The sequence below is a fragment of the Ascoidea rubescens genome (assembly GCF_001661345.1).
Source record: "Ascoidea rubescens DSM 1968 unplaced genomic scaffold ASCRUscaffold_1, whole genome shotgun sequence".
Lineage (NCBI taxonomy): Eukaryota > Fungi > Ascomycota > Saccharomycetes > Ascoideales > Ascoideaceae > Ascoidea > Ascoidea rubescens.
The window spans coordinates 2,856,821-2,868,339 of record NW_017962913.1 but is presented as its reverse complement, the minus strand read 5'-3'; the positions used below and the strand labels follow the sequence as shown (position 1 = coordinate 2,868,339).

The window sequence follows — 11,519 nt, the reverse complement described above, 5'->3', positions numbered from 1 at the left end:
TTAATTTGCAGAACCAAAACTCAGTATGGATTTAGTAAAATGGATAAACAGCTCAGTAAGAGAATATCAAGATTAAGTCCCGTAATATTTTTTATCGATAAGATCAGCTTCAAGCTCTATTGTGCACATTAATTTTTAAACAAGATTTTACAAGACTTTACAAGAAATGACAAGAAATTGCTGATCTCTTGATATTGTTTGGAGCTGAGGAAATAAAAACAAAAATCCATAGTGAAATTACCTTCAAATTGCTTCTGGTGGAAAACAACAAATCTGTGATCTGATTTTAAAATTCCAGAACATTAATTTATTTCGCTGTGAGCCGTTAAGGGTTTTAGACAAAACCATTAAGTCGCTAGTCTTGAGCAGTAATTCCACATTGGTTTCTAAAGTGTAAGCTTTCCCAACTATAGTACTGTGTTTGGTTGCTATTAATGGTAGGATCGTTAAAAAATATTCTCAATCACTCTTTTTTCAACTTTTAGCTTTAACAATTAATTTAATCTTCTTTTTTTTCAGGTTTTTTAGAAGGCAAAATTTTCAAATAATCATACTACTTTTCTGTTTTTTCTGCTTTTATTTCCTTTTATTAATGATTGAAAAGATTAAAACGATGGAAATGATAATTGCTCCTGCTTTTCTAAGTTTATCATTAGCCTATTGATTCTTTTGATATTAATTCATTGGTTGGTTCATTGGTTGGTGCCAAATTTAATTTTCAAAATATATTTCATTTGATTTTTTATTCATTTATTCATTAATTCATTTTTGATTCAATTTAAACTTCAATTTTGCAGTTTTTAAACAAATTCTAAATGGACTTTAAACGGATTTTAAACAAGCTCTAATCAAATCTGAATTAATTTTCTACTGAAAAATATCTCAATATAAAACAATGTAGACATATTGGAAATGAATTTCACCTTAAATCCATCACTTTATATCTCGTCCATAAATTTCTCAGTTTTATTTTTGATATAAATTATCCCAATAATCTTGCAATTTTTATTTAGTTTTCAAAACCAAAGAAAAAGAAAATCATTATTTCAGTCTTATTTATATTATTTTCTTAGCATCGATTATTTTGATAGTAATAATTTACTTCTAGTAGAATTTGCTCATATATAATCCGGGGTTTGAAAAAATACCAAGACTTATTAAAAATAAAAAATGCTTAAATTATTTATCTCTTTACTGGGATTATTCTTATTTTTCCTAATTAATCTTATCAATGCCGCTGAGGTCAAAAACTTTTATCTTAATGCTACATATGTTAATGTCAATTTAGATGGTAAATATGAAAGACAAGCAATTGGTTGTAATGATACCTATCCATGGCCAACTCTTGAAGCCAACAAAGGTGACAGAATCCAGCTTTGGTTAACCAATGGTTTGAACGACACAAACACCACTTTACATTTCCACGGTATTTGGCAAAATCACACCAACCAAATGGATGGTGGTGACATGATTTCCAATTGCCCAATTCCTCCAGGTGGAACTTTCATTTACAACTTCACTTTAGAGCAATCTGGTTTGTATTGGTATCACTCTCACACTGCCGGTCAATTTGCTGATGGTTTTAGAGCTCCATTTGTTATTCACGATAAGAATACAACTAGTGGTGAAGATGAATTTCCTTATGAATATGATGAAGAGGTTATCTTAACCATTTCTGATTGGTACCATCAAGATAATGTTGAATTAACAAAGGATTTCTTAGATCTTTATAACCCTACAGGCGCTGAACCAATCCCAGAGAGTTTATTAATTAATGAAGGTATGAATTTAACATGGAAAGTTGAGCCAAATAAAACCTATCTTGTTAGATTAGTTAACACTGGTGCTTTTGTCTCTCAAATCTTTTTTATTGAAGACCATCAATTGGAAGTTGTTGAGGTCGATGGTGTTTATGTTGAAAAAAACATTACTGATCACATCTATGTTACTTCTGCTCAAAGATACTCTTTCTTACTCCATACTAAGAATTCAACCGATAAAAACTTTGCTATTATGCAACTTTGTGATCAAGATATGTTAGATGTTCCAGGTAATTTAAACACCAATGAAACCAGTTATTTGATTTACAATGAAGATGCTGACTTGCCAACTGAAGCTTATATTTACGATTGGGAAGATTTCTTAGATGACTATTATTTGTCTCCATTAAGTGGGTCAGAATTATTGGAAGACCCTGATTACCAAATTGTTGTTGAAGTTACCATGAACAATTTAAACGATGGTAAAAACTATGCTTTTTTCAATAACTTGACATATGTTGCTCCAAAAGTGCCAACATTAATGACTCTTTTGAGTGCTGGTGAGTTAGCTACCGATGCAGCAATCTATGGGTCAAACACCAATACATTTGTTCTTCAACATAACGAAGTTATTGAGCTTGTTCTCAACAACGCTGATGCCGGTAAACATCCATTCCACATGCATGGACATCATTTCCAACTAGTTCAAAGAGGACCTGATTACACTGATGAAACTGATCCAGTTCCATACGACGAAGAAAATGCAGATGAATTTAGAGACGTTCCACTTTCAAGAGACACTGTATTTGTTCGTCCTAATTCTTACATTGTTCTTAGATTTAAAGCAGACAATCCAGGTGTTTGGATTTTCCACTGTCATATTGAATGGCATATGATCCAAGGGTTGTCTTTGATTTTGGTTGAGGCCCCATTGCAGGTTCAAAAGGATGAGGGACAACAACTTACAGAGAACCATATCAGTATTTGTGAAGCTGCTGGTGTTTTGCCTTCAGGTAATGCTGCTGCCAATACCGAAGATTTTTTTGATCTAACCAATGAAAACGTTCAAGTAAAGGACTTACCAAGCGGGTTTACTGGCAGAGGTATTGTTGCTTTGGTCTTTTCATGTATTGCTGGTATTTTGGGTATTATAGTTCTTGGTATCTACGGTTTGCTGCCAATCAATGAAAAGAAAGTTATTGAAGATTTTGGTGTTGAAAGTATTGAGTTGGATGAAACATCAAGTAATGATGTTCAACCCAATACAAAATCTAGCACGTCTTTATGATTATAAGATTAGATGGGATTTAATTATTGATAATCAATAGTTAGCGCTAATTTTTCTGTTTTTTTTTCTGTTTATTGTTAATTTTTTTGTATTCTTGTTTATCTGTTTTTACATGTTTATCTAATGATTAATTGTTTTTATTTTGTATTTGCTTTGTATTTGTATTTGTGTTTTATTTTTATTATTTTCTATCTATTATCTTCTATCTAATATTTTAATGGATATGTATATTGATCTTCATGTCAGAAAAGGAGGGCTCTAGAGTTAGGGCTATCCCAAAGCAGTAATATTTAAAACGGAGGTGAGTGAAAGGTATTTGTGTTGCCCAATCAGATGCGATATCGTCTATTTAATGAAAGCGGAAAGTAAACAACATATTTAAGAGTAGAAGTGATAATCAATTGATTGAATTAGAATTGAATTGTATTATGTTGCATTGTGTTGTATGGTATTGTTTTTGTTACCAAACTTTGAATAACCCCCCTGTATTTGTAGTGTGAATGAAATGCATTCTTTGTGATGATCGTCTTGTTGAAAGGGAAAAGAATTAGGATTATTTTTATAGGAATAACATAGCATGGTTTATCATTTTTTTTTTAATTTTTTTTTGAGGAATGCATTCTTGAATGAGAAGTATAAAGGGTTTAGTTTTATTAAATTTTAGAATTAACCATGGTGAGATTAAAGTGTAAATAGCATTTTATCCTTTCTAGTAATTACAGACGTTTTGGGGAATATTATAATTGGTGGTAGTTTACTATATCGAATGATGTCTCTTATCAAATATGAAAATACAATATATGAGTGAGTGAGTGAGTGAGTGAGTGAATTGAATGAGATGATCATAGTGTGGTTTGATGAAATTCATGATAATTAGATAATTTAAAGAAAGGAAAAAAAAAAAAAGGATTAGCAATAATAGCCATGATTAGCCATGATAAAGAGTAAAAAATTTGGATTTGGATTTGAATTTGAATTTGGATTTACATTTACATTTACATTTAAAGATAATTAATGTTAGTGAGTGTTAGTGCTTTGATATTTTTTAGATTTCAATTTTAAATGGTTATTTGGGTGAAACGACTAAAAAAGGGAATTTTTGATATATTGATAAGATTGGGAAATAAATAAAGAGGTGATATAAACAGAGGTGAGTAGAGTGATTTAGTGACAAGTAGTGTCTCAGTGAAAGATGAAATAGAGGATTAATATTAAATATTTATAAATATAACTATGTAAGGTATATTATTTTTTAAAATTATTTTGGGATTATTTCATTTCAAATGATTTAGTTTACTTTAGTGAATTTAAATAATTTTATTACAGTTTTTTTGAGTGAGGATAGTTTTTAAGTTTATTGATAGTCAAATTTAGAAAACGAGACCCCAATATTAGATAAAGGGTTTATTTTGTTACATAATCAAGAGGTTTTATCAGCACGTGATATCTGTGATATCCGAGGGAAGAATGAAAATTTCATGAAAATTAATTAGGATGGTGTTGAGTACATTTGAAGGCTATTTATAAGAGGATGATAGAATAAAAAGGAAAAAAAATGAAAAAAAAAATGAAAAAAAAATGAAAAGAAAATAAGAAAAATTTTAAAAGTAAAGGATAAAAAAAACAACTGAGAAGCCAAAAAAAATAATCAAATCCAATGAAATGAAATAATTAAATAAGAGGTAAGTGGGTAAGTGATTGAAAGAAGAATATTGATTTCTTTGTAGATTATAATTCAATAGTTGAACATGAGAAGGAGTGAGTAGTTGTAGTAAATATGTTTATTTATTTATTGAAATATGAAATAAAATAATTATAGTTATAGTTATTTTAAAGATTCGACGGAGGAGAGAATCAATTGAGCAAAATCAGCTTTTGGATCATCTAGGTTGATATTTGATAATTGGGGAGATTGTGCGGTTGATTGTAGGGGTTGTTGTTTCGATTTGATGTAGGCGTCTTTTGCTTGTTGAATTAATTTTTCTTGTTTAGCATAGTCATGATCAGCTTTTGATTTTGCGGCAGTATTTTGGAGAGATCTGTCGTGGGTAAAACCGTAGAGGATGCCAGCACCTAGGACCGAGTATCTGAGAACACTTAGAGTTGACATTTAGATTAGGATTGGGATTGGGATTAGGAGAGTAGATTGGGAGGAATTAAAAGAAGGAAAAAGAAGGTGGTAGTAATGATTATGGCGATGATTATAAGAGGATGAAAATGAGAGAAGAAAAGGTTGAGAAATAAAATTGAGAACGAACGATTCTTAAAACGGCTATTGGTTGAAAAGGAAAGCAAAGCGGCCGGTGACGGGAGGAAGTGAAAAGAGAGTGAAGAGCGCGAGTGTTCGGGCGTAGGAAAAACACAAGTAAAGTAATAACACGTGTAAGACAATTACGTAATATTACGTAATATTATAATAATAGTTTGTTATTATTTTTTTGTTGAGTGAGGTTAATAAGGGAATAAAAGAAGTAAAAAAAATATGTAGATATAGAAGAGATAAATTTGACAGCTTCCGAAAATGAGATTGAAACCACTTCGTCTAATTAAAAAATAAATTATAAATTTTAAAAGCAAAGATAAAAGATAAAAGACAAAAGACAAAAGAGATTACTGGTAAATTAGAATCGTAAATACCAACAGAAGATTAGAAATCAGTCATTAATTAGCAGGACAGGAATAGAAAAGTATATAAATTCGTATGTTAAGAAGAGATTTAGAGCTAAAAAAACGAGAGTGGTAAGGATATGGGATGTATAAATTAGGAATATTGTAGGAATGGGTTTGGATAATAGGAGACAAGGCGAAAGATTTACTAAAGATTAATAATGAATTTTAAAGATTGAAAGATATTATTTATAGCTATAGAATTACGACTCTTTTTTTATTTATTTTTGTTTTTTAATTAAGGATGAAAGTAAATGGAAATGAGCAGGAGTCGAAGTAGGAGAAAGAACACGAGAAAAGAGGAAAGGAAATGTAGGATGATTCATTAGAATTAGAGAAAATGGAAAACGAAATGAAACTAAAAGTAAAACAAAACCCAAGATAAAGAGAAAAGAGCTAAAAACCCAAGAAAATAATGATCAAAAAAGAAATAGAATTAGGCAAGTTACAAAATTTTTTTTCAATTACAGGAAAGCTAAGAGTAAAAAAAAACCAAACGAAAAACGAAAAAAAAGTTAGGAGCTGAGATTAAATGTAACATAAGAATGGGAAGAAGTATGGAATTGAATGATATAATAACAGATAATGTGGATGATGAAACGACTGAACGAAGATAAAAAGTAGAGAAAAAAGGACTAAAAACGCACGAAACAAGAGAAAGGCAAACAATCGAGACGAAGATAAAAGAGAGATATTTTGTAAGAAATTAAATATTATTTGGATGTTTATATGATTACAAGATTACAAGATTACAAGATTAAAAGATTACAAGTTGTTATGTTTGTATGATTTTATGATTTTATGATTTTATGTAGCTATGATTTAATATTTACGAAAATAAAAGGTGAGTGTAGCGTAATAAACGTAGTGAGCGAGGTGAGCGAAGTTTTAGAGGTTTGTCAAGTTGAGTGAAGGTATTAAAGTGACTCTAAAAGACGAAAATTAACTTCCATCTTAGGATCAAGTGGTATGAATCATAAATTGAAGTAGAGTAGGAGCTAAAAAAGGGCTGTTGAGGGCTATTAAGGGGAGAGGATGGGAACTGGAGAAAAAGAAGAACAAAGGGCGAGCATGGAAAGAGAAACGGAGGGAGGAAGCGCAGCAGGGTATATCTACAAAGGATATCGAAGGAAGAGAGAACGGTATCTTTTTGCGCGACAGCGGTTGAGTGTTTACTAGCGACGGTGGAAAACAATCAAATAATAAAACACATTTGAAAGAAGCTAATCTGCTAAATTCTCGAGCACCACAATTGACATATTTTTAAAGGACTGGGTCGGTTTGCAGCGGCGAGCGCGAGCGCTGATTGGGCGGACGGGACGGTTGTTGCGGGTGACCCCCAGCGCGGCCCCGCAACGCACCGAGCGGGAATTTGGCGCAGCGCAGAAGGAGTCACGGGCACTTATTCGCAGCGTGCGCGCGCCTTTTGCGCTGTGGTGCCGGATTGGGCAAGAGGTAAACAGAAACCAGCGCTGGGATGTGTCTGCAGGCGGACGCATCATGCGGCGGGCAGAGAAAACGACTCTTCTCGGTGAGACGCTCTGGAATCCTCTGTCGCTCTCCTGGATTCCCTGGGTGGATTCTCTGGAGTGGATTCTCTGATTCTGCTTGGGCATTTCCTGCCTGAGCTTCAGCTGTTGTTCTGCCTCCAGCTCCAGCTCCCTCGTCCTATATAACTGCAGCTCTCTAGCCGTCGCCATTTCAGCTCTCTCCCAACACTCCCATCCCATCCCACTACACATCCCACTATCTCATACCATACCATACTACACTACACTCCTCCTCTGCCTCTGTACTCTATCCAGGTCTATTTAAATCCTTTCATCTCTCCCTTCAACAGCCCTTTGCCTCACTTACTCTTCTCTTCTCTCTTACGTCTTTACCTTGCTCATACCATACTCATATCACTAAAGGGTTACTTCCACATCTACTAAATCCAGAGAAAAATTTTACTGCTCTCTCTTTGGCTGCCAGAATCCTTTTCAATTTATCTTGTTTCTTCCTTAATTCCAAAAATTTTAATTCTTTATTCAGCTAATTAGATTTAATTTTGTTTAGTTTTATTTAATTTTATTTAATATTATTTAATATTATTCCAATTTTACTTTAATTTCAAACAAAATTAAAACAATTCAAGATTAAATTTCTAAATTAATTATTAACTTAATTAATTTTATAACCTAATAATAATCATTTCATTTCATACGTTTTATTCTACTCTACTCTATTCTGTTCTAGTTTTTTTCCATTCATATTGCTCTCTTAATCTCTCACTCACTAGGTTATTTATTTTCATTTACTTCTCTCTCTTTTACTATTATTATTCTTTTTCCACCTCCATTTAAAAAGAACCCAACAATAAATCCACAGCTCACAATTATCTAGCTCTTTTCCATTTCATCCTACTTGAAATCAAATTTCATTCTTCATTTTTCTTCATTCATCACCATCTTTTTTCTTTTCTTTTCTTTTCTTTTCTTTTCTTTATTTATCTTTATCCCCTTTAAGAACAACCAATCTATCTACTCCATCCACTTGCCTACTCAAAACAATCCACAAGCTCCATCCTCTATTCTCCATCATCCATCCTCCTTTTTTCTTGTCTTTTTGAGTTACTTGTCCACAAACTAACCATCCAATTAATCAACTTATATGTCCAATTATCTCTTATAATCAATCCTCACCTATACACTTCTACACTTCTTACTATCTTCTACAATCTTCCTCCAAAATGTCCCAAAGATCAAAAGACAACTCCAACTTCTACCCAAAACAATTGATCGAATCGGAAATAACCGCCCACAAATATGCCATCAACGAATATCAAAAGGACCTCTCCTACAACCTTTTTCAAATGGCAAACTCCTTGAAACCTGACATAAACCTCATCAAACTCCAACCAGAGCTAAATCTAAAACTCAGAGTCGTCCTCCTCAACTTCCTCTTCAAAATCGCCATCAAAATCAAAGTTTCCACCGGCATCTACTACAAAGCCGTCAAACTCTTCGACAGATACTGCTCGAAGAGAATCGTCCTCAAATCCCAAGCACAGCTCGTCATCTGCACTGCCCTATGGATAGCTGCAAAGGTCTCGGGCGGCTGCAACCACATTATAAACTCCATAAACCTCCCCACAGGCAACAGATACATCGGCCCCTCCAAAAGAGCAAGAATCCCAAAACTAATAGAATTCGTTCAACTATGTGGCCCAGACTGCCACTACGACACTGGCATGTTCATCCAAATGGAAAGACATATCTTAACAACCCTCAACTGGGACGTCACTGAACCCTCGGTTTACAACTGGTGCTTCAGCCTAGTCGACTACCAGTTCATCGACAACCCTTCAACTGAAATCTCCATCGACTTTAAAAAAGTAGCCATCATCAAAAACTTCCTAGTCGACGTCAGCTCCTTTTCAAACAAATTCATAATGATCGATCAGTCCGACCTAGGCTGCCTAATCAAAAAACTCCTTGTTATCCTAATCCTCAATGATGAAAACCACTTTAACATTGCTGAAGAAAACTTGCAAAGAATCCTAAATGACAACAGAGTAGAAAACTACTCAAACAATTTTAACTCATCCTCAAACTCCCCTCAAAATATCTCTTCCAATTCCCCAAATCTACCTCTACTCAACAACGACCATCTCATCAACATCAACACAATCAACAATCGCGACGAAGATTTCAATACTGAATACGCCAATGAACTACTATACAGCATTGCTACCATTTCAAATGACGTCTACAAAACTTACATTTCCTCTGATCATCCTGAAATTAACGAAATAATAACTAAAATTTATAAAGTTGCCGTCTCTCACATCATGGCGCTTAAAGACGAAAAGGCCAACAAACGTAGAAACTATGATGAACAAACAAATTCAAACAATAACCCCAACACTAATTACAACAACAGCAGCAACAACAACAACCCTAACAACAACCACAATCCCAATAACATTAACAACATCAACAACATCAATCACAATTCCAATCCGATTACTAATAATATTAACAACAATAACATTAATAATATTAACCCTATCAACAATATCAACATAACTCCCCCAGGCTACAACTCTCCCTCAAACGAATACTACAACTATTTATCAACTCCACCAAGAAGAGCTGTATCTTACTCTATAGCCCCAAGGAGCCCTAGCATAAAATCCTCCATTTCAACTAGCAGCGATTACTCTGATGTTGAAAGTTATAGAACCTCAAGATCTGTCAGCACTTCAAGTTCCTCCATCTTTTCCACCTCCTCTGTCAATAGTTTCCGTAAAAATTCAAATCCATTAATCCTAAGCTCAGGCTCAAATTTATCAATTTCATCCACAAACACTTCTCCAATGCCTTCACCTTTACATAAAAACTATTCTCAAAGCAATAACACTAACACTAACACTAACAATAATAATAATAACATTAACACCAATTCAATAACTAACAACAACTCCAATAATATAAACTATAACAATATAATGATAATTAATAACCAAAATATAAATTCAATTCAACACGGCGCCTCAAACATTATGATGAACTCCAATAATAATATCAACGTTAATGCCGCTACTAATAACAATTCAAATATAAACTCTAATAACTTATCCAATATAGGTGTTACACATTTCAAAAATAATGACATTATGATGATGGGAATTCCAGGCAAAAGCACAGATCTACCGATGCGTCTTTCAAAGAGTAACGGCTCATTGTCTTCAAAGTACAATTCCCAATCTCACTTGCAATCCCAAATCTCCTCTCAAAATCCAAATCAATTACAATCACAGCAAATTCATAGAAGTAGTTATAGTATAAAAAATTCCTATCCACATTCTAGGGTTAAAAACTGGGCATGATAATTTGATATTAATATAAATGTTATAGTATAGTTTAAAGTTAATTCAAAGTAAAAAAAATAAAAAAAGTACAAAAAAAAAAGATAAAATATTAAAAAATCCGAAAAAAAAATTATCAAAAATTTTAAAAAACTACAAAAAAAACTACAAAAAGATACATAAATTTTAAAACAAATGGATAGAAATTTTTATTTTTAATGCTTTTTCAATTAATTTTTGTTTTTATAAAAGTAATTTTTTATCATATCTTTAAAGCTTTTTTTTTTACCAAAAGATTTTTATTGTTTTTTTTTACTATTATATTTTTTTTAATAATATTTGAATAATTTATATCTTCATCATTTAGTCATTCCTTCATCAAATCCAATTTTAATTCAGATTCTAATTCAAAGTTTATTACATTAATTTTTAATTTTTAGTTTTTAATTTCTAATTTCCAATTTTCTAGTATTCTACTCTTTGTTTTTGTTTTTGTTTTTGTGTCTGTTTTTGTTTTTGTTTTATTGTTTCTCAATCGATTATTTTTTAGAGCATATATTTTAATTCACTTATTCAATTTTTACTCTTAGTTTTCTGTTATTTAGTTACCAGTTGCTTCTTAAAAGCTGAAATTCAATGAATAGTTTGCATTCGACTCGCTGTTTACATTTCCCCCAATGCAGAAATAGCCTTAGGGCTCTATATCAGGGCTCTATAATTCCAGGGCTATAACAGGTCAGGTGACTACTGTTTTAATTTTGCCAGAATCTCGCACTTTTTATTCTGCGATGGTTTCACAGTATAAGTATCACTATCTGAGAGATAAGGCTTGTGTTGAGTAAACTAGTTACATTGGGTATATTGATATATTAAGCATCTTAGATATAAATATAGAATAGAGGGCTTCTTTTTCTTCTTGAGTTTTTTCTTTGTTACTGCTGATTATTTAATC

The 11,519-nt window shown here is 32.4% G+C and overlaps 4 protein-coding genes across 4 annotated transcripts; 3 read left to right on the top strand and 1 right to left on the bottom strand.

Annotated features, from left to right (window-relative positions):
* Positions 1-1,170: 1,170 nt before the first annotated feature.
* Positions 1,171-3,048, top strand: FET3 (ferroxidase FET3; the record flags this gene model as incomplete). The annotated part of the gene is made up of 1 exon (XM_020190227.1): positions 1,171-3,048. The coding sequence occupies one exon, from the start codon at positions 1,171-1,173 to the stop codon at positions 3,046-3,048; it is 1,878 nt and encodes a 625-aa protein (XP_020050689.1).
* Positions 3,049-4,634: 1,586 nt separating this feature from the next.
* Positions 4,635-5,339, bottom strand: TIM11 (F1F0 ATP synthase subunit e). The gene has a single exon (XM_020192518.1). The coding sequence runs from the start codon at positions 5,156-5,158 to the stop codon at positions 4,874-4,876; it is 285 nt and encodes a 94-aa protein (XP_020050688.1). The 5' UTR covers positions 5,159-5,339; the 3' UTR covers positions 4,635-4,873.
* Positions 5,340-8,446: 3,107 nt separating this feature from the next.
* ASCRUDRAFT_28733 (cyclin-like protein) lies at positions 8,447-9,034 on the top strand (the record flags this gene model as incomplete). Its single annotated transcript, XM_020190069.1, has 1 exon — positions 8,447-9,034. A coding segment is annotated over one exon (588 nt), but the record flags the coding sequence as incomplete, so codon positions are not given.
* A 1,098-nt stretch (positions 9,035-10,132) lies between these two features.
* Positions 10,133-10,657, top strand: ASCRUDRAFT_74017 (uncharacterized protein). Its single transcript, XM_020192517.1, has one exon. It carries the CDS (start codon positions 10,262-10,264, stop codon positions 10,586-10,588), a length of 327 nt encoding a protein of 108 aa, XP_020050686.1. The 5' UTR covers positions 10,133-10,261; the 3' UTR covers positions 10,589-10,657.
* The last annotated feature ends 862 nt before the right edge of the window (positions 10,658-11,519 follow it).